This window comes from Scyliorhinus torazame, chromosome 8 (genome assembly GCF_047496885.1).
Source record: "Scyliorhinus torazame isolate Kashiwa2021f chromosome 8, sScyTor2.1, whole genome shotgun sequence".
NCBI lineage: Eukaryota > Metazoa > Chordata > Chondrichthyes > Carcharhiniformes > Scyliorhinidae > Scyliorhinus > Scyliorhinus torazame.
The window spans coordinates 111,915,866-111,939,717 of record NC_092714.1 but is presented as its reverse complement, the minus strand read 5'-3'; the positions used below and the strand labels follow the sequence as shown (position 1 = coordinate 111,939,717).

The following is a 23,852-nucleotide window of genomic DNA, read 5'->3' as shown; positions in this document are numbered from 1 at the left end:
GGAACATTGTTGATACTATAATTAGACATTCCAAACAGTGAGTCTTACTTTAGATATTGACAAGACCTTGTCTGGTAGCTTACAACCTCAACTAATCGGGAAGATCTTAGGTAGAATACTCCTCGACTGTCACAATGGGAACACCATCACCTGAAAATGCCCCTCAAAGTCATTCATCATCCTGACGTGGAAATATATTGTTGTTCGTTCACGGAGTCAAAATCCTGAAACTCCCTCCCATGTGGGTTCACTACAAGGACTGCAGCAATTCAAGAGTCAACTCACCAGCAACTTCTCAAGGACAATTAGGATTGGCAATAAATGCTGGCTTAGCCAGATCCCATGAATGAATAAAAAATAAAACGTCATAATACAATGCAATAAGAGTTCAGAGTTAATATATGCTCAGTCACAGAATGAGTTTGCTTACCTGCTGAAGAGAGTTTCACACAGTGTGCTGCAAGCTTTCCTTAGTCTCTCTTGTGTAATATTGAATTGAAGTAGCAGCTCACAGTACTGAGAAATAGTAGGACAAAAGTCTTTCATTTCTTCACACCACTGCAAAGAGTACAACATCTCTGCAGCAACTAGTAAAAACAAAAACAAAATGTAAGAGTTTCCAGAATATCTGTGGAAATGAAATAAAATACTGGATTCTTTTCAATTTCAACACAACATTATGTTGCCACATTTTTAAAGCTGCAAACCAAATCAGATTGGCTCCACAATTCTAAAAATGTTTAAGCTACTCAATCTATCTGATTGTGCCCTCCAGCATGAAACACATATAAATAGTGAATGGAAATTAATTTTAACATATTATTTTCCACCCCACCTGATAGGAACATATCAGTTACTGATATAAAGGATGAAGAGAGGAGAGACTGATGACTGAAGCATTGGATGAGGTGAGTAGGCTATCAAGATCTCATGAAGAGTCTTGCATCAGTACTTTGAAAATAAAAAAAGCCAGAAAATAAGGTCATTTAGGTTGTGTGTGCTAGATGTTGGACACGTGTGTAGTAGGGAAAAAGGATAGTTGCAAAATCCCAAGAAAGCATTATTAATCCTTAAAATCCATCGTGATGGCCATTGGAAATTCAAGAAAACATGCTCAACACCTGAGGCATGATACACAAGAGACAACATTATGACACTACTTTAACAAACCTGGCACTTATTCATTTCCAAGCCTCACTACAAAAACCCCGTTATGGAATTCAATCTTTGCTCCAATGTTTACATGACTCTCTTATTTATAGAAAAATCATTAACCTTATGGAAGCAGACAGGAAAGCAATCACAAACAAATGAAACACAACATAGAGTGCAGAAGAGTTACACATATAATGCAGTGTTCAAGGGACATGGCTGAGAAGGTTACCATGGAATCTGCTAACTTCATATTATTCATCCTTGTCTGTTACGTTTTCTGGTTCCCATAAGTTCGAAATAATCACACTTTAGCTCAAAATGCTGGAGCTTCATCTAGTGTATTTCTTTCAGTTCTCCATGTGGCTGGCGGACTGATATATTGGATACATTGTTAGTTGGTAGTTGACTGCAGGGCCGCAGTGACACCTCGGGATGTATATTTACATAACAATTAGTTCCTAGCTCTTTACGAATAATATAACAATGTTGAAGCAAAGAAATGAACAAACGCAATGGGAAAAGAGCAGAATGTACAATGCGCTACGCAAAAAAACATTTTAACACAAGAAATAGAAGCAGGACTACACGATGTGGCTCCGTTGACCCTGCTCTGCCATTCAATACAATATTTTTAAAAATAAATTTAGAGGACCCAATTCATTTTTTCCAATTAAGGGGCAATTTAGCATAGCCAATCGACCAATCCTGCACATCATTTTGGGTTGTGGGGATGAGACCCACACAGACACAGGGAGAATGTGCAAACTTCACACGGGCAGTGACAAGGGGCCAGGATCGAACCCGGGTCCTCGGCGCCGTGAGACAGCAGTGCTAACCACTGAGCCGCCATGCTGCCCCATTCAATACAACCATGGTTGATCTTGGGCTTCAACTCAACTTTGTTGCCACTCCCCATATACCTTAATTTCCTGAGACACTAAACATCTGTCCACCCCTGCCTTAAATGTTTTCAATGATTGAACATCCATAACTCTGATAGAGAATTCCAGAAATTCACAATCTTTTACGTGACGTTATTCCTCCTCCTCTCAGTCAGAAATGATCAGCCCATTATCCCGAGGCCATGCTCCCATGTTTTTGTTTCCTCAGCCAGCAGAAAACAAATTCTGAACATTAGCCTTATCAATCCCCTTCATAATTTTGTAGGTTTCAGTGAGATTGCCTGATTCTTCTAAATTCTTCCAAAAGCCAGAGAATATAAGTCTAATTTATTCAGTTTTATATCATGGTATATCTTTTTCATTCCAGGGACCAATTTAGTGAACCTTCGCTGGTAATCTTAAAACATTGGAAAACCTTGTCAAAAAAATCAATTATTGATTGATTGATTTATTGTCACATGTACCAAAAGTAGTGAAATGTATTTTTCCACGACCATGGGAACGTACACAGTACGTTTTTTTGTCTACTACTGCCATTTGTCTACTAATGGCAGTAGTAGACAAAAATAATAATCAACAGAGTACATTGACAAGTATTACATCGACAAATAGTGATTAATTGAAGTAATTTGCTTTTGTTAAAAGTAATTAAGAGCTAATTAAGAGCTTGGTGACTGGTTAGCAATGTTACTGATATATCATTAAAATTGATATTAACTAAGAGTTGGATGATTTACTTCTTCCAACATGGCAAGTAGATTTCATATCCTGTAACGTGGTTAGGTCACTGTGTCAATTATTGTGAAAAAGCTTCCATGTCCTGTAATAACAGTTATTTTATTAACATTAGCCATCATTGTGAGAACTAAAACTATGGTGGTAACTTTTGCCACCTGACACATCTGCTCAGAAGCAATGGAGAAAAAGAGGCAAACGTTCACTGGGTTTTCAATAATCCAAAAGGTATTGGAGCTCCTCAATCTTCTTCTTGGGCAGGCCCTCAGCATCAAGGATGATTTGCTTCCACTCAAGGGAGATGGGTTGTAGAGTGGCTGAAAAATCCAATCCTGAATCTGCAGACTCTGCCTCAGGTTTGGCAGGCGGAGCATGGTGAGGTGGGTGGGTCCCTCTCTGGATTCTGGGCTTTCCTTCCACTGCTTCATTTGCCATTGTGGAGCTTCGAGTAGAGCACTTGTTTTGGGAGTCTGTCGGGCATGCGGGCAATGTGGCCCACCCATCTGGTCGAGCGTGACCAGTGTCTTGATACTGGGAATATTGGCCTGAGAGAGGACGCCCACGTTGTTATGCCTATCCTGCCAGCAGATTTGCAGGATTTTGTGGAGACAGCATTGGTGATATCTCTTCAAGGATTTGAGGTGTCTGCTGTACATTGTCTATGTTTCTGATGCATATAGGAGAGCGGCGATCATGCCTGCTCTGGGCGTCCGAAGACAGCATGGCACATTGGAGTCAATGTCAGATTTTATTGGCAATGTCTGCTTGCACCAAGAGGAGGCTCCCGAGGTACGGGAAATTATCCATATTGTCCAAGGGCTTACCATGGAGCTTGATCGTTGCGTTATGTGTGGCAAGAGTGGGCTGTAAGAGAACCTTTGTGATGTTTAGTCCGAGGCCCATTCTCTCAAATGCCTCGGTGAATGCGTCGACAATGATTTGTAGATCGGCCTCTGAATGTGTGCACTCAGGCGTCCTCTGCGTATTGCAACTCAATGACAGAGGTTGGGATGGTCTTGGTTCTGGCCTGGTTGAACAGTTTGTCCGGTAGGGTAGCTCCAGGGTGATGGGGTGGAGTGTTGCTGCGAGGAAGATGGAGAAGTGCATTGGTGCGATGACGCAGCCAGTTTGCAGACATATTGGGTCTGTGGTAGTTCTGTTGGTGAGGATCACAGCATGCATGTCATCGTGGTGCAGGCAGAGAATGGTAAATTTCTGCAGGCAACCGTATTTGAGAAGGACGCTCCACAGTCCCTCAAGGTTGACCGCGTTGAAGGCCTTTGTGAGACCCAAGATACCCATGTACAGAAGTTGATGCTGCTCCCTGCATTTTCCTGGATTTGTCATGCGCTGAAGGTCATGTCCATTGTGCCTCTTGATGGGCAGAAGCTGCACTGAGACCAGGGGAGGAGCTCTTCAGACACTGGGAGGAGGCGGTTGAGAAGCATTCTCGCGATGACCTTTCCCAGGGCTGAGAGCAGGTAAATTCCTCTGTAATTTCTGTAGTTGGACCGGTCTCCTTTCTTGAAGACGGTCTTGAGATCATCCGGCATGCTCTCTTCTTTCCAGACAAGGATGATGAGGTTATGGATTTTTGTCAAGAGTTCATCCCCGCTGCATTTTAATACTTCTGCAGGGATTCCACCTGCACCTGAGTTCTCGTTGTTCTTCAGCTGTCGGATGGCGTTTTCAACCCATGGCGAGCTGGGGTTGTGGTGAGATGTGCTGATAAGAGTGTTCAGCAATGGTGTCGAGGGCTCTTGTGTCAAAGGCTGCGTCTTGGTTGAGGAGGTCCTCAAAGTTCTCTCCCCAGCGGGCATTGCCTCTCTGCCTTTGATGAGCGCCTCTCCGTTTTGGGCTGAGTGGGGTGGGCCCCAGGGGACTCGGACCGTGGATAGTTTGGTTCGTACTAAAGCTGTGCACATAGTGGTTACTGGCGAGTTGTCAAATCTCCAGTGCTCTTTCCACCCACCATCTGTTCTTAGGTTGCGGGTTCTTTGTTGCACCTTAGCCTTCAGTTGCCTGTAAGCTTGTTTCCTCTCACTCGAGTTTTGATGGAGCTGTCAGTTCAGAAAAGTCTTGTGCTTGTAGTCAAGGAGATCCTGGATCTCTTGATCATTCTCGTCAAACCAGTCTTGGTGTTTCCTGGGCGTGAGCGTCTCCTTGCAGGTGCTGTTCAAGATGGCTTTTAAGGCGGACGAGGCACTGTGAGCATTCTGCAACTCTGGCTTGTTGGTTGTGCTTGGAGCGGGGATATTGCCATGAGGTCTTTTGCTTGTCCCTCTGCTGAACAGCGCGTTTGTGAATACCAGGTCATGTTCTTTTGTCAGGCGGAGAACTCCGTTGGCGCTCGTTTTCCCCATGCCTTCCCTGCCTAACATGCCTTTCCAAAGGCTTGTGTCCTTCCCAACTCTAACACTGAAGGTATATCCGCCAGCTTAATTTTTAAGTTGGCCATCTCCTGCCAGTCATGTCTCGCCCAGTGCAGCGATGTCAATGTTGTGGCATCCAAGATCCCGGGCTATGATGGCGGTGCGACGTTCAGGTCTGTTGCTGTTGCGGTTGTCCATGAGGGTCCTGATGTTCCAGGTCTTGAAATTCATTTGGGTGAGTGAGGTGGGGTTGGAGTGTAAGATGCCTCTGCATGGATTTTTATAGCGTCGGGTGGTAGTTTCACACCAACCACCACACGCTCCAGCAGAACGTGGTCTTGGCCCAGTGACAGGGAAATGCGAGATGACTGGAGACCTCAATATAAGTTTATTCGCAAATAGGTGAAGTCATAAAGACCAGGAGGTTAAGGTTAGAAACTCAGTCTGTGCTGAATTAGTAGATCTAGATTGTGTTAGGAGTGCTGTAATCAGTCTTAATATATCACTGAGTTAAGGAAGTGCAAAGGTTTGCTCCTGTAATTGTCACTCTATGAAAGCTGTTATGGAATAGTCTGCGAGCAATTAAAGTTGATGTTCACATATGAATAATAACCACGTGATCAATATGTCAGAGGATGACCATACTTGTGAAAACCCAGCATGGAATTAAGATAATATAAATTTGATCCGATTTGGAAGATCAGTCTCCAGCTGTGAGAAACCGGTAGAATGCATAAAGCCAAAGGGAACGTGGTTACGATCAAAAGGAACGGGCTGGCACGGTGGTGCAGTGGTTAGCACTGCTGCATCTCGGCACCGAGGACCTGGGTTTGACCCCGGCCCTGGGACACTGTCTGTGTAGAGTTTGCACATTCTCCCCGTGTCTGCGTGGGTCTCACCCCCACAACCCAAAGATGTGCAGGGCAGGGGGATTGGCCACACTAAATTGTCCCTTAATTGGAAAGAAAAATAATTGGGTACTCTAAATTTTAAACAGAGTATCAAAAGGAGCAATTGGGACATAGTATTTACATTTTAATTTATTTTATTGTATTTTGATTGAATTTATGGCATAAATTTAGCTTTTCATACTAGGAGCTGCTAAAAATTGTTTATTTGGGGATGTATCGGTAGGGACTTGAATGAGAAATAGGTTAATAAACTAGTTAAAAGGATGTGTCATTAGTGGGGGCAGATACGTGATGGTGGGTGGCAGATTGCAAGGGGAGGGTTTTAGTGAACGTATATGCCCCGAACTGGGATGATGCCAATTTTATGAGGCGTATGTTGGGACGCATCCCGGACCTAGAGGCGGGAAAGTTGGTAATGGGTGGAGATTTTAATACGGTGCTGGACCCAGGGCTGGACAGATCAAGGTCCAGGACCGGAAGGAGGCCGGCTGCAGCTAGGGTGCTCAAGGACTTCATGGAGCAGATGGGAGGAGTAGACCCCTGGAGATTTAGTAGACCTAGGAGTAAGGAGTTTTTGTTTTTCTCCTATGTCCACAAAGTCTATTCACGGATAGACTTTTTTGTTTTGGGAAGGGCACTGATCCCGAAGGTGACGGCTACGGAGTACATGGCTATAGCTATTTCGGACCACGCTCCACATTGGGTGGACCTGGAGATAGGGGAGGAAAAAGAACAGCACCCACCCTGGAGAATGGACATGGGATTATTGGCAGATGAAGGGGTGTGTTTAAGGGTGATGGGGTGTATTGAAAGGTACTTGGAACTCAATGACAATGGGGAGGTTCAGGTGAGAGTGGTCTGGGAGGCGTTGAAGGCTGTGGTTAGAGGGGAGCTGATATCTATCAGGGCATATAAAGGAAAGCAGGAGGGTAGGGAAAGGGAGCTGTTGTTGAAAGAACTTTTGAGGGTGGACAGACAATATGCGGAGGCACCGGAGGAGGTACTGTACAGGGAGAGGCAAAGGCTACATGTAGAATTTGACTTGTTGACTACGGGTAATGTAGAGGCACAATGGAGGAAGGCACAGGGTGTACAGTACGAATATGGGGAGAAGGCGAGCAGGTTGCTGGCCCACCAACTGAGGAAAAGGGGAGCAGCGAGGGAGATAGGGGGGGTGAGAGATGAGGAAGGAGAGATGGAGCGGGGAGCGGAGAGAGTGAATGGAGTGTTCAAGGCATTTATTGAAAGATTATATGAAGCTCAGCCCCCGGAAGGGAAGGAGAGAATGATGTGCTTTCTGGATCAGCTGGAATTTCCTAAGGTGGAGGAGCAGGAGAGGGCGGGATTGGGAGCACAGATTGAGACGGAGGAAGTAGTGAAAGGGATTGGAAGCAAGCAGGCGGGGAAGGCCCCGGGACCAGACGGATTCCCAGTGGAATTCTATAGGAAATATATGGACTTGCTGGCCCCGCTACTGATGAGAGCCTTTAATGAGGCTAGGGAAAGGGGGCAGCTGCCCCCGATTATGTCAGAGGCAATGATATCACTCCTCCTAAAGAAGGAAAAAGACCCGCTGCAATGCGGGTCCTATAGGCCCATTTCCCTCCTGAATGTGGATGCTAAGATTCTGGCCAAGGTAATGGCAACGAGGATAGAGGATTGTGTCCCGGGGGTGGTTCATGAGGACCAAACTGGGTTTGTGAAGCGGAGACAGCTGAACACAAATATACGGAGGCTGCTAGGGGTAATGATGATGCCCCCACCAGAGGGGGAAGCGGAGATAGTGGTGGCGATGGATGCCGAGAAAGCATTTGATAGAGTGGAGTGGGATTATTTGTGGGAGGTGCCGAGAAGATTTGGCTTTGGAGATGGGTATATCAGATGGGTACAGTTGCTGTATAGGGCCCCGATGGCGAGCATGGTCACGAATGGACGGGGGTCTTATTATTTCCGGCTCCATAGAGGGACGAGGCAGGGATGTCCTCTGTCCCTGTTATTGTTTGCATTGGCAATTGAGCCCCTGGCCATAGCATTGAGGGGTTCCAGGAAGTGGAGGGGAGTACTCAGGGGAGGAGAAGAACACCGGGTATCTCTGTATGCGGATGATTTGTTGTTGTATGTGGCGGACCCGGCGGAGGGGATGCCAGAGATAATGCGGATACTTGGGGAGTTTGGGGATTTTTCAGGGTATAAATTGAACATGGGGAAAAGTGAGTTGTTCGTGGTGCATCCAGGGGAGCAGAGCAGGGAAATAGAGGATTTACCGTTGAGGAAGGTAACAAGGGACTTCCGGTACTTGGGGATCCAGATAGCCAAGAATTGGGGTACATTACACAGGCTTAATTTAACGCGGTTGGTGGAACAGATGGAGGAGGACTTTAAGAGATGGGACATGGTGTCCCTGTCACTGGCAGGTAGAGTGCAGGCGGTTAAAATGGTGGTCCTCCCGAGATTCCTTTTTGTGTTGCAGTGCCTCCCGGTGGTGGTCACGAAGGCTTTTTTCAAGAGAATCGAGAAGAGTATTATGAGTTTTGTGTGGGCCGGGAAGACCCAGAGAGTGAGGAGGGGATTTTTGCAGCGTAGTAGGGACGGGGGGGTTGGCACTACCGAGCCTAAACGACTATTACTGGGCCGCCAATGTTTCAATGGTATGTAAGTGGGTGGGAGAAGGGGAGGGAGCGGCGTGGAAGAGATTGGAGAGGGCGTCCTGCAGGGGGACTAGCCTACAAGCAATGGTGACGGCACCGTTGCCGTTCTCACCGAAGAAATACACCACAAGCCCGGTGGTGGTGGCTACATTGAAAATTTGGGGGCAGTGGAGACGGCACAGGGGAAAGACGGGAGCCTCGGTGCGGTCCCCGATAAGAAATAACCATAAGTTTGTTCCGGGGAGAATGGATGGGGGATTTGGAGCATGGCAAAGAGCTGGGGTAGTACAATTGAGAGATCTGTTCGTGGATGGGACGTTTGCAAGTCTGGGTGCGCTGACGGAAAAATATGGGTTGCCCCAAGGGAATGCATTTCGGTATATGCAACTGAGGGCTTTCGCGAGGCAACAGGTGAGGGAATTCCCGCAGCTCCCGACGCAGGAGGTGCAGGATAGAGTGATCTCAGAGACATGGGTGGGGGATGGTAAGGTGTCGGACATATATAGGGAAACGAGGGACGAGGGGGAGATCATGGTAGATGAGCTGAAAGGGAAATGGGAAGAAGAGCTGGGGGAGGAGATTGAGGAGGGGCTGTGGGCTGACGCCCTACGTAGGGTAAACTCATCGTCCTCGTGTGCCAGGCTAAGCCTGATACAATTCAAGGTTCTACACAGGGCGCATATGACTGGAGCACGGCTCAGTAAATTTTTTGGGGTAGAGAATAGGTGTGGGAGATGCTCGAGAAGCCCAGCGAATCACACCCACATGTTCTGGTCATGCCCGGCACTACAGGGGTTCTGGGTGGGGGTGGCAAGAGTGCTTTCAAAGGTGGTGGGGGTCCGGGTCGAACCAAGCTGGGGGTTGGCTATATTCGGGGTTGCAGAAGAGCCGGGAGTGCAGGAGGCGAGAGAGGCTGACGTTTTGGCCTTTGCGTCCCTAGTAGCCCGGCGCAGGATATTGTTAATGTGGAAGGAAGCCAAAACCCCGGGTGTGGAGACCTGGATAAACGACATGGCAGGGTTTATAAAGTTAGAACGGATCAAGTTCGTATTAAGGGGTTCGGCTCAAGGGTTCACCAGGCGGTGGCAACCGTTTGTCGACTACCTCACAGAAAGATAAGGGAATGGAAAAGAAGAAGACAACAGCAGCAACCCGGGGGGGGGGGGGGGGGGGGGGGAGAGAGGAACCGGACGGACTCTCAGGGATGTCATTGTATATGTATAGACACTTGTTATAGGTAATGTATATTGGATTGTTGGATTGTATCTTTGGCGAGTAACTATTTTTGACAAGGCAGTTGCCACTCAGTTTTGTTTTTGTTTATATATTATTTATTTATTTGTTTAAAATTGGCCACGGTTATTTATATTGCTTTGTTGTTGTTCAAAAGAAAAACTATGTACTGTTATGTTTGGCCACAAAATTTTGAATAAAATATATATTTTTTTAAGAAAAGGATGTGTCACTGACTTCACCGCCTCTGGACATCTTCATTCCATTGTCAAATCCCCCAACCTCAAACAACCCACTTCTACCTTCTTCCAGAAACAGGACTGCCCTGGTAGACCAATCATTTAATTCTGTTCCTGCCCCACTGGACTGATTCTTCCCATCTCAACACTTAATCCCCTGCTCTTGCCCATTCTTTTCACATTTTGACCTGGAAGCAGCGCAGTACAAAAAATATGTAATTTTTTTAGTGTCTGTGGAATCTATATTTGTTTTAAAGAATGCCTGAAAAAGACTTTTAAGAGTCGCAACAATTGTAAGGGGATCAATTGTGATTTTCTTGAATAATAATTAAAAACACAAGCCCGTGTGGCCTGGCGAATCTTGATCTGGGAGCAGGAATAGAAAGGAAATTAAGATAGAAGCTGTGAAACTACACACAAAGGAGAACTGCAATAAAAGGGGAATGGAGAAGGCACAGTAAGAAGTCGTATGTGTGTAACAGAGTTAAAAAAGACAAAAAGCCAAAGACGGGGTTGGAGCAGGGATTTTGAATTGAACAATTTTAACTGCTGTTGCTTTAGTTTTGCTAGAGCCAATGAGATTGTGTAATAGGGGGTGCGGGAGGGGGTATCAAAGCAGTTGAATAAAGGAATCTCTGGGGAATCTGTGCCATCAAGATTGTTGTGAATCTTGCTGAGCATGTTCTACAGGGGTGTGCCCCTCAGGTGACAATCATCTCCAGGGGCCTTGGATGGAATGCCGCTGCCAGTGAACAAGGGTCAAGGGCCCAAGTGGGAAAGTGGGAGAGCCAACCCGAGTCAGAATTGGAAAGACTGAGATTGTACATGCTGTCACATTGGTGCGAGGAGTGATGCTTGGAATTTCATGAGATAGTCTGTCATATAATAATAAAAATCATTATTGTCACAAGTAGGCTTACATTAACACTGCAATAAAGTTGCCGTGAAAATCCCCGAGACGCCACATTCCGCCTGTTCGGGTACACAGAGGGAGAATTCAGAATGTCCAAATTACCTAACAGCACGTCTTTCGGGATTTTGTGGGAGGAAACCGGAGCAACCGGAGGAAACCCACGCAGACACTGGGAGAACATGCAGACTCCACACAGACAGTGACCCAAGCCGGGAATCGAACCTGGGGCCCTGACACTGCGACTATTTCTAGTTCGTCCCAATCGCAATTCGCTAGGTAATTTATGTTGATTCGGATTAATGTTAAAGTTACAAAAAGTGAAATCTTGTTAGCAATTTCTTTATTTGGGGATTGTTGAGTAAATTTACTTTATGGTTCCCCTACGGAGATCATAACAGCATCTATGCCTGTAACTTTTTGGCGTCCTCAGTCACTTTATCAATTTCCAGATTTCTAGTCCGAATCTCTCCTTTTCAACATGTCCAATATTCCTTCACTTCCATCTTCACAAGGATTGTCTGAGAGCACTCTGCTTCTTCCTTGACTGGAAGCACATCACCACCATCTGCCCCTATCCACCATCACACTCCTCCACCTGACTGAACTTATTCTTATATTGAATAACTTCTTCTTTAAGTATATTCACTTTCTCTAAATAACAAATGTTGCTGTGGGAACCCATATTAGTCTGAGCTGCACCGGTTTTTTGTGGAATCTTTTTCTAATGCTTTGATGTACACCTTTTTTCACAGTATATTAATTGAGGCGATGATCATCCAACACAAACTCCCCTGGGTCGGTCTTGTGCATAGGACATCAGAGTCCCGATTGCCAAAACAAATCTTCTTTGTCCAGCTCAAGAAAGGCTTCCGAACAAGAGGATGATGAAGGAAGCACTTCAAAGACACCCTGAAGGTTTTCCTCAAGAAACGCAGCATAAACGTTAATGCCTGAGAGACCCTGCTCAGAAGAGAACTAATTGGAGGAACATTCTGTTTGAAGGGACACGATTCTTCGAGGACGCCCGGCTGTAAGGGGAGGCCCAGAAACGGAGCCCGAGAAAGAAATACCAGTGATCTAGAATCCAAGGACCAATCTCACCTCCTGGAAACACCTGCCAAGTGTGCGGCCAATCGGGCTCATCAGCCATGCAAGAATCCACAGAACCCATGACCAATAACACAAAGTTTCTCAGGTGGATAATCATACTTGTTCTGAATGATCAGTGAAGAAGAAGAATTAATTGGTGCTCTTTTCTGTTCTTGGTTGAACTGGAAAATTTCATCAACTTTGCCTACAATTGCCATCCTTCTCTCACCTACACACTGTGCATTTCTGTCTCTTCCCCTCCCTTTCTTGAATTCTTAGACTACACTCCTGGGAATGGGTTATCAATCAAGTCATGACAAGACCACAGATACCAAAACTGTACTTTCTCACAACAAGCTTCCTGGGAGAATTCCATTCTACTGTTCAAGCTTCTCCGTTTCTGTTGCATCTCTTCTGATGCAATTTTCCATACCAATCCTTCCACCATGGCTGACAGGGCCCTCAAGCATGTCCGTCCCATTTCTTGCAAAATTATTTTTGCCCCTTCCCCTCCCTCCCAGAATTGATACGGTTTCCTGTGCCTTCACATTCCACCTCACCAGCTTCAGTTTTCAACAGATCACCATACCCCATTTCTGGCACTCTTTATAATTCCACCACCAAATTCATCTTCCCCTTTCAGCATTCTGGAGGGACCATTCCCTCTGATCCACTTTTCAGTCACTCCCAATTTCACCTCCTCGTCCCGCAATATGTTTCAATGCCTGCCATTTTACCTCCTTCCTTCTTACTGCCCAAGTCCCCAAGCAGTCTTTTCAGGTCTGACCAATTCATATGCACACTTTCTTTCTACATTCGTACAGTGTATTCACTGCTCACACACCTTGCAATATCCTCTACAACATGGAAACCAAATGCACATTGGGAGATCCCTTTGCAGAACACTGCTGTTCAGTTTACAAGTGTGACCCCAAGCTTCTAGTTGCCTTTCATTTTAATTCTCCACCTTTTTCCCCTCTCTGACTTCTATCCTTAGCCTCCTGCAATGTTCAAATGAAGTACAGCTTAAAACTCTAGGGGCGGCACTTCATGCTATGGTTAGGCGCTTAACAGCCTTCCATACTCAACATTTCAGTTTAACAATTTCAGATTGCAACCTCTGCCCATTTTGTGCTTTTTTTTTTTGGAGGTTTTCATTTTAGTCTTGTTGTCATCTTTTTTTCCATTCAGACGGACATTCACTTATTTTCCATTCACATCTGTAGATTTTCATTTTCTTTGATTTCCACCACCATCTCTTCTGCTATTTAATCTCTCCTGCCCTCCATCCTATTGCAGACTTTCCGTTTTCATCTTTATTTCATCCTCGATCCTTTCACTTGCTAGGCCATTAATATAGATCAAGAAAAGTAGTGTTCCAATACCAACCCCGGGGAATCCCACTAAATAACATCCTCCAGTCCAAAAAACAACTGTTTACCATGACTCTCTGCTTCCTCTCACTCAGTCAAATTCTTACATGTTGCCACCGTCCCTTTCATTCAAGGTTCAACTTTGTTGACAACCCTGTTAAGTGGCACTTTATAAAACATCCTTTGGAAGTCCACATTAACCGTATTACCTTCAGGAAAAAATGACAAATTAGATAAACAGGATTTGCGCTTAACAAATGCTTGCTGGCTTCTCTTATTAATCCACATTTGTCCAAGTGCCTGTTAATGTTGTTGTCTCAAATCAATGATTCTAAAAGCTCCCTTCCCTCCCCATCAATGTTTCTAAAAGCTTTTCCTCCTCCTCCTCCCCCCCCCAACCCACCCTCCAAGAACAAAAGAAATGTCATCATCGGAATTGCCGTCTCTCATCATGGGAATTGCCGTCTCGTCCCAATTTTGATTCTATCTGCACATCAAGATGCCTCGGACAGTGTGAACAGCAGTGATAATCGGTAGATAAGTAAAGTGACAGTATTAATCACTTAGAATAAATTTTAAGCATGCAATTTAAACACAGAAAAATTAGTTAATCGATAGGGATTGTCCATTGTTAAAGCATACACATTTTCATTTTTCTTCCTTATGAAGAAAAGGTTTATATATGTGTACGTACATTATATGTGGTTAGTGTCATATTGAGTATTGCACTGTTAAGAGTTTAACCCGCAGAAATATCATTCTGCAAGTTCCTTAGATTATTAAATTATAAATATTATATAATTTTTGTAGCTATCTGGGTCATAAAACTGTTCCACACTCATCAGTACATTTTAATTAATACATTTTATATCTGCAGTTAATTATCTAACAACATGACTAACACCAGTGATTTTGTTTTACTTCCCACACAAACTTACTTTGTGAAGTAGACACGACTGAATGAATTTCTTCCTGTTCATTAAAGATATCGGCTTCCAACATCTGTAATAGCACTTGATTTAATAATGCTGTGGTACACAAATGATTTGGTATCTTGTCAGAAGAGTAAATATCAGTGCCGGCAAACAAAGCTTCTCTGTTCAGGCTCAGCTGCTCCATAAGCAACACTTTATTCAGCCACTGTGAAAAAAAACACATGTAAAATTTTGCAAGTTATGTCTCATTAAATTTTTAGATGTTACCAAGAAGTACACTTTATTTTTAATTATAAAGATTAAAATGACCAGTCACGTTCGGTCGCCAACTGACATTTAATTATTGAAGACAGAGGCTGAAGTTACATTTTCAATGAATAAAATTTCATACTATATCTTGTCAGTGCATAAAAGGATTACGCAGAGAAAATTCAGAATATGCTTACAAAATTACAAGAGTTAAATTATAATTACCAGAAGCTGCAACTGAACCAGCCGGAAAATACTGTGGCTAAAGAACAGGTCAGAGGCTAGGACTTCTGTGGTGAGTAACTCACCTTCTCATTCCCAAAGCCTGCCCACCATCTGCAAGGCACAAGTCAGGAGTTTGATGGAATACTCCCCACTTGCCTGGATTAGTGGAGTTCTAAGGGGGGGGGGGGGGCACGGTAGCACAGTGGTTAGCACTGTTGCTTCACAGCGCAGGGACCCGAGTTCGATTCCCAGCTTGGGTCACTGTCTGTGCAGAGTCTGCACGTTCTCCTCGTGTCTGCGTGGGTTTCTTCCGGGTGCTCCCGGTTCCTCCCACAAGTCCTGAAAGGCGTGCTTGTTAGGCGAATTGGACATTCTGAATTCTCCCTCAGTGTACCCGAACAGGTGCCGTAGTGTGGCGACTAGGGGGTTTTCACAGCAACTTCATTGCAGTGTTAATGTAAGCCAATTTGTGGCACTAATAAAGATTATTCTTATTGTTAAAAATAGTTAAAAAACAAGTTGACATCATCCAGGACAAAGCAGCCTGCTTGATTGGCACCCAAAGCACCACCTTAAACATTGGTTCCCACTACCACTTATGCACAGTGGCAGCAGTGTGTACCATGTATAATTTGTACTGCAGAAACACACAACGTCTATTTCAACAGCACCATCGAATCCCAGATTTCTACCATCTAGAAGGCCAAGGGCAGCAGGGGCATGAGAACACCACCACTTAAGAGTTTCCCTCCACTCCTCGTACCATCCTGACTTGAAACAAAATCATCATTCCTTCACTGTAGCTGGGTTGAAATCCTGGAACTTCTTGAACAGAATTGTGGACATATCTACACCAGGTGGATTGCAGCAGGTCAAGAATGTGGTTTCCCACCATCTTCTCAAGGCCAGAGACACTCATTTTTCATGAATGAATGGAAAACAAATTAGTGCAAGTTTACATGTTGTGCTTGACATTATATTTTACCTCTGAAGTTAGTTTCTGCCTCAGATTTTCCCATTCAGAATTGTTTGGAGCCATACATTCAACTAATGTTCTGAAATGACCAAGAGGTTGAGGTTGAGCAGCTTTCAGCTTATCAAGCATTGTGTCAGTGCAGGAAAGAAGCACCTGAAGGCTTTACAGTGGAAAAAAATGAATTACATCAACTGCAAACAATTCTTAAAGAATTAATTAATCATCCATAAGGCGAGCTTTAGCACAAAAATTATTTTTGATTACTCCCTAAAAGACCATAACACTGGTCATCTTTTAATTCGGGTGATTTTCAGCTTCCTCATAAGATATTTTTGACTACATTAGTTAATGGGGGCATCTAATGGACAGAAGTTGGGTTCTCAAGATATTTCAAATGATTGAAAGTGAAAGATTCATAAACTCATAGAAAATTGGACAGCTAGTTAAAAGCTGGGCTGCGACATACAACAGCTGATGACAAACATGGAAAACAAAATCTGAATACAGAGCAGTGGTCAATAATAAATATATACCTCCCGTTGTCGCTGGCCGGGAGGGTACAAACGGTGAAAATGACGGTCCTCCCGAGGTTCCTATTTGTATTTCAACGTCTCCTCATTTTTATTCTGCGGTCCTTTTATAAGTGGGTCAACAGGGTGATCACGGGCTTCGGCTGGGTGGGCAAGACCCCACGGGTAAGGAAGGTGATGCTCGAGCGGAGCCAGGGAGAGGGCGAGCTGGCGCTGCCAAATTTTGGGCTGGCAAGGGGAAACAAATTTAGATATCTGCAGGTGGGGGACTTCCTTCGTAAACAGGTGGCAACCTTCCCACTCCTACCGCTGAGGGGGATTCGGGATAGGGTAATTTCCAGTGGGTGGGTAGGGCAGGGGAGCATCTCGGATATCTATAAGGTGTCTCGGAGGAGACGCAGACTGAGGAGCTGAGGCGTAAGTGGGAGGAGGAGCTGGGAGGTGAGATAGAGGATGGTTTTTGGGCAGGCGCGTTGAGTAGACTCAACACGTCCGCAACATGTGCCAGGCTCAGCCTGATACAATTTAAGGTTGTGCACTAGGCTCACATGACAGTGGCCCGGATGAGCAGATTCTTTGGGGTGGAAGACAGGTGCACAAAATGCACGGGAGGACCGGCGAACCATGTCCACATGTTTCGGACATGTCCAAAGCTTCGGGGATTTTGGCAAGGGTTTGCGGACATCATGTCCAAGGTTTTAAAAACAAGGGTGGCGCTGGGTCCAGAGGTGGCGATTTTTGGGATGTCGGAAGATCCGGGAATCCAGGAGAAAGAGGCAGACGTTCTGGCCTTTGCTTCCCTGGTAGCCCGGAGACGGATACTGTTAGCATGTAGGGACCCAAAGCCCTCGAAGTCAGAGACCTGGCTCTCGGACATGGCTAGCTTTCTCTGCATGGAGAAAATTAAGTTCGCCTTGAGAGGTTCACTGTTAGGGTTCATCCGGAGGTGGCAACCATTCGGGGGGGGAGTAGTTTAGGTTAGAGTAGGGGGGTAATAAGGGTTTTGCACTATGTTTATGTCTATGTTTGCACTCTGTTTATGGTTTAATGTACATTGTCTGTTTTGTTGTTGTTTATTTCTTTAAAAATATATATATATACACATTATTCAAAGGCTTGAAGAAAGGTTATAAAATGTGCCTATTATATCAAACATGCAAAGCCAAGTGGTCAATATTAACTCACACTGAAGTAGACCTTAATGCAGAAAAAAATCCCAAAACACTTCAAGGAAGAAAAAAGCAGACCCCTTGGTAATACAAACCTTGAATATTGCTGAAAAGAGAAACATATTTCCAAAGTTTTTTGTCTTGCATTCATCAGGACAAATGCAAGCATGCTAAGTTTCAAATAATCACAACTTCTACTACAGGAGGAAAGGATGCTGATTTGTTGGCAGGTTAACTTGGATTGGCTAAAGCGTTGCCCTGGAGAAAGCAACAAGGAAGAAGAGGCATCCCAAATTCCTGGGTAATTCAAAAAAGGTGTAAGGCTTGAACATATTTTTATTGTTGCAAAAAACGGATTCCTGTATGTGAATGTATGTTTCATCTAGCAAGCATAAATAAAACAAACACATGTTCATTCAGTTATTCATAACAGACAGTATAGACCATACTCAATCAACTCACCATTGCAAAATCCAAAATCTATGTTAGATCTGTTTTCATGATCAGGAAGCACTTGCTGGACAATCTTTAGTGTACTAATAGCTACACTAACAACCAATGAAAGATAATCAGTCAAGCTCATGACATAGTTAATTTGCACATGCTTGAAGCGACATACATTCATATGCAGGAACCCATTATCAGCAAACAAAAGGAATATGTTCAGGGCTTGCATCCGTTTTGAAAACATACAAGATCCTGAGGGATATTGACAGGTTGGATGTGGAAAGGATGTTTCCTCTTGTGGAAGAATTGAGAACTAGTAGGGGTCACTGTTTAAAAACAAGAGGTCGCCCATTTAAGACAGAGACGAGGAGTATATGTTTCTTTGAGGGCTGTGGGAGTTTGAAACTCGTTGAATATTTTTAAGAGATAAAAAGATTCTTGATAAGCAAGAGGGTGGATGGTCATTGCAGGTAGGTGGGAATGCAGAATTGAGGTTATGATCAGATCAGCTACATTTAGTTGTGAATGGTGGCGGACAATTAAACAACTCACTGGTGGAGGAGGCTCCACAAATATCCTCATCTTCAATGATGGAGGTGCCTAACACATCATCTGTGCAAAAGACAAGGCTGAAGCATTTACAATAATCTTCAGCCAGAAGTGCAGAGTGGATGATCCATCTCTGTTTCCTCCAAAGGTTCCCAGCATCACAGATGCCAGTCTTCAGCAATTCGTTTCACCCCACATGATATCAAGAAATGGCTGAAGGCACTGGATACTGCAAAGGCTATGGACCCGAACAATATTCTGGCAATTGTACTGAAGACTTGTGCTCCAGAATGTGCTGCGTCTCTAGCCAAGCTGTTCCAGTGCAGTTACAACACTGGCATCCACCCGGCAATGTGGAAAATTGTCCAGTGATGTCCTGTACACAAAAAGCAGGACAAATCCAAGCAGGCCAATTACCGCCATATCAGTCTACTCTCAATCATCAGTAAAGAGATGGAATGGATCATCAACAGTTCTATCAAAGCCCGGTAACTGATGCTCAGTTTTGGATCAGCTAGAGTCACTCAGCGCCTGACCTCATTACAGCTTTAGAGCATACAATGCAGAAGGAGGCCATTCGGCCCATCGAGTCTGCAACGACCCACTTAAGCCCTCACTTCCACCCTATTCCCGTAACCCAATAACCCCCCCTAACCTTTTTTGGTCACTAAGGGCAATTTATCATGGCCAATCCACCTAACCTGCACATCTTTGGACTGTGGGAGGAAACTGGAGCACCCGGCGGAAACCCACGCAGACACGGGGAGAACGTGCAGACTCCGCACAGACAGTGACCCAGCGGGGAATCGAACCTGGGACCCTGGTGCTGTGAAGCCACAGTGCTATCCACTTGTGCTACCATGCTGGAAGCCTTGGTTCAAATATGGACAAAGAGCCAAACTCCAGAGGTGAGGTGAGAGTGGCTGCCTTTGACATCAATGCAGCATTTGACCCTTTGGCATCAAGGAGCCCTAGAAAGACTAGAGTCATTGGGAACCAGGGAGAAAACTCTCCACTGGCTGGAGTCATACTCAGCACATGGTTATGATGGGTTGGAGGTCAGTCATCTCAGTCCTGGAACATCATTGCAGAAGTTCCTCAGCTGCTTCATTGATGACATTACTTCCAACATAAGATCAGATGTGGGGGTATTCGTTGATGATTGCACAATGTTCAGCACCATTCACGACTCCTTAGACACTGAAGCAGTCCACATGCAAATGCAGCAAGGCCTGGACAATATCCAGTGGCTTGGCTTGGCCTGACAAGTAACATTCGCACCACACAAGTGCCAGGCAATGACCATTTTCAATAAGAGATAATCAAACCATTGCCCCTTAACATTCAATGTCATTACCATCACAGAATCCTCCATTAACCATATGCTGGGGAGGTTAGCAATGACCACAAACTGAATTGGAGTAGCCACGTAGATACTGTGGCTACAAGAGCAGCTCAGAGGCTAGGAATCCTGCGATGAGTAACTCACCTCCCGACTCCCCAAACCCTGCCACTACTTGCAAGGCACAAGTCAGGAGTGTACTGCAAGTGGAGTGAGAATACTCCACTTGCCTGGATGAGAGCAGCTCCAACAATGCTCAAGTCACTCACCAGCCTCACTTGGAAATATATCGCCATTCCTTCACTGTCACTGGGTCAAAATCCTGGAACTCCCTAATAGCACTGTGGGTGTGCATATACCAAATGGACTGCAGCGGTTCAAGAAAGCAGCTCACTACCACCTTCTCAAGGGTGATGAGGGATGGGCAACAAATGCTGGCCTAGCCAGCGAAGTCCACAATCCATTAAAAAAAATTGAATTTAGGTGATAGTGGGGGGGGGGGAGAAGAGAGCATAGGATGTCTCTGTATGCTGATGATCTGAAGTATATCTCCAACCCGGGCTATTTGGTGGGGGATATAATGGGACTGCTTAGAAAATTTGGGGTTTTTTCAGGCTAGAAGTTAAATTTGGAGAAGAGTGAGTGTTTTGCGGTGTCTTCTCCGGGGGCGGGAGTAGGTTTGGGGGTTGCCATTTTGGGTGCCAATTACCCACTTTAGGTACTTGGGGGTACAGGTGGCTCGGGATTGGGCCAGGTTTCGTAAGTTGAATTTTACGAGCCTGGTGGTTAGGGTCAAGGTAAATTTATTGAGATGGGGCAGCCTTCCAGTATCATCGGCAGGCCCCGGTTTTTATTTTAATTTCAGTGTCTACTGGTCATTTTGGCGAGAACATTTTTTATGGCGGTGGAACGGTTGATTTTGTCGTTTGTGTGGGCAGAAAGCGGCAAGGATTAGGAGGATGGTGCTTCAGAGAGGGCGGACAGTCGGGGGGCGCCTGGCCCATCAAAACTTGATTTATTATCATTGGACAGCAAACGCAGAGAATGCGCGGGGCTGGAGCAAGGAGCCGGAGGGTTTGTGGATAGGGATCGAGGCAGGCCCTTGTAAGGCGCTGCTCTTGTTTGCCACAGGGAAATATTCGGAGTGTCCGATGATGTTGGGCACATTGAAAATATGGAGGCAATTGCGACAATTAGGACAGGGGTCGGGTCGAAGTTGATGGTGATCCGAGGGAACCATCGGTTTGAGTCGGCGAGAATGGATGCTCGATTTTGGGGATGGGAGAAATGAGGGATGATGGAAATTGAGAACCTATTTCTAGATGGGCGGTTTGCGAGTTTAGAGGAGTTGGGGAGAAGCTTGGAATCCCGCGGCGGGGGGCGGGGGGGGAGGCTTTCAGGATCATGCAGGTGCGGGATTTCGCAAGAAAGATTTTTCCGACATTTTAAGTGGCACCACCCTCCTCGTTGTTGAGAGGGTGCTATCAGTGATGGGGATTTATCTCAGCGATCTACGGGAGGATTATGGCGTCTCTGGAGGGGGATAATGCCAAGTGGGAGGTGGAGCTTGAGTTGGTGCTGGAGGAGGAGTTGTGGTGTGAGGTGCTGCAGAGAGTGAATGCATCAACCTCATGTGCGAGGCTGGGGTTGAAACAGCTAAAGGTAGTACATAGAGCGCACCTGACAAAATCGAGGATGAGCCACTTGTTTGAAGGCGTGGAGGATACTTGTGAGCGGTTTGGGAGGGGCATGGCCAATCACATGTTCTGGTCCTGCCCTAAGTTGGAGAAACTTTGTAGGTCGTTCTTCAGCACCATGTCAGTGGTCTTGTACGTAGATTGAGCGCAGTCTGCTGGGAGCCATATTTGGGATGTCAGACTTGCCGGAGCAGCAGACGGATGTTTTAGCCTGCACCTCGCTGATCAACTGCAGGCAGATCCTGTTGGATTGGAGATCAGTTGCTCCACCCTGAGCCTTGGTATGGCTGGTTTTTGGATCTGAAAAGGGTGAAATTTGCTTTTTTGGAGAGGTGGGGGAGTGAGGGGTTCCACAAGAGATGTGGATTGTTGTACTACATTTCAAGGAGCTGGCTACCGTCAGCTGTTAAGCTGGGGGCAAAGTGGGGTGGAGTGTTTGGTCAAGGTTACTGCGGGAGGGGGGTTGGGGTTTTTTTCTTTGCGATGTGTTTAAAATATCAAAAACTTGAATACTTGCTTTTCCAAATTTAATTTTTAAAAAACATTATCAAATTGAATGGTGAAGCAGGCATGAGGGCCTAGTCATGCTCCTAATTTGTATGCCACATGCCTCTCTTTTCAGCAAATGGAGAGGTGGCTAAATGATTAGTATAGGAGGTGTGCTCTGAGGAAACTTAAAGTCAAGTTTAGGTGTACAGGGGTTTAGGGAACAAACGGCAAAGTTTAGGGACAAGGAAGCTGAAGGTTGTAATATTTTATTTCAGGAGGAGGGATTATAAAAGGCAGATTATCAGAAGACTCTGGTGGAATTCAAATCTGGAAAAGTGGCAGAGTTTGGGTGGGGTGAGACTACGGAGAGCTCTTTAGATTAGGATTTAAATTTGATCCACCGGTAGTCAGCACACCAATATAGGCCAGCGTGGATGTGCAAGCAGGGCTGGTTATGAGGCAAGATGCAAACACTAGTGTTTTAGCAGTCTGAAGATTGTAGAAATTGATGGATCTTAAGGTTAGCAAGGAAGGAATTTGTGAAATTGTGTGGGAAGTGAAAAAAATTTGGTTGAGGATTTCAGCAAAAGGCTCCTTCATAGCTTAACATGAAATGAAAAGAAAATCGCTGATCGTCACAAGTAGGCTTCAATTAAGTTCTTGTGAAAAGCCCCTAGTCGCCACATTCCGGTACCTGTTCGGGGAGGCTGGTACGGGAATTGAACCGTGCTGCTGGCCTACCTGGGTCTGCTTTAAAAGCCAGCGATTTAGCCCAGTGTGCTAAACCAGCCACTAAAATGAAAATTGCATATTGTCACAAGTAGGCTTCAAATGAACTTACTGAGAAAAGCACCTAGTCGCCCCATTCCGGCTCCCGGGGTGGCCGATACGGGAATTGAACCGTGCTGCTGGTCTGCCTTGGTCTGCTTTAAAAGCCAGCTCTTTAGCCCTGTGCTAAACCAGCCAACATCAAGCAGGTAGTGCCATAGCACGATAAGTGAAGGGGATGAAGAGAAGTGGTGGTAAGATGGCAATAAATATTGTCAACATACATGTGGAAGCTAAGTCATTGAGTGGCAGCGTTAAGATGAGGATGCACTATCATTTAAAACTTGATAAATCCTTGGGGAACTCCATGGGTGACAACGTGGGAGCTACATTGGGTAAGTCATTGCTAAGGAATGCTTCCTGTGGTGAGATAGATAGGAGTGCAACCATACAAAGGCAAATGGGCAGAAGCACTGAATAAAGATAGACTGATCATCTGTAACAGACATGAGAGGTCAACGGAACAAAGGAAGAAAATATTGTCATGGTTGTAGTCACAGAGAATATTGATGTTGATTTTGATGAGGGTAACTTCAGTGCAATGGTCAGAGCAGAAAATGCCCCTAACCAGATCTTACCAAAAACTTAGGACAAAGATGTGCAGGGTAGGTGGATTGGCCACACTAAATTGCCCCTTAATTGGGGAAACCAAAAGACAAGCTTGAATGACAGGCCATGTGTGCAGGACTGACAGATGACTTGTAGCTCTTTTATAATGTGTGCAAGACATGGAACTTGATGGGCTGAACATTGACATAACATCCCTTCAAGAAATCAGGCTTGCCAAGAGTGGATCACTGAAAGAAAAATATTTTGGCAGAGGAAGCGGGGAGAGGAAAAGTTTGA

General features: G+C 45.2%; 1 protein-coding gene across 2 annotated transcripts in view; it reads right to left on the bottom strand.

Annotated features, from left to right (window-relative positions):
- The window catches only part of ltn1 (listerin E3 ubiquitin protein ligase 1), a 268,450-nt gene that overhangs the window by 122,175 nt on the left and 122,423 nt on the right, over window positions 1–23,852 (bottom strand). Inside the window, exons 15-17 of one of the 2 annotated variants that reach the window (XM_072514034.1) lie at window positions 15,965–16,115; window positions 14,509–14,710; window positions 431–587 (exon numbers count right to left, since the gene is read on the bottom strand). In XM_072514034.1, the coding sequence (XP_072370135.1) occupies window positions 431–587; window positions 14,509–14,710; window positions 15,965–16,115 (510 nt within the window). The remainder of the gene's footprint in view (window positions 1–430; window positions 588–14,508; window positions 14,711–15,964; window positions 16,116–23,852) is intronic. The other variant, XM_072514036.1, reaches the window with a different exon arrangement.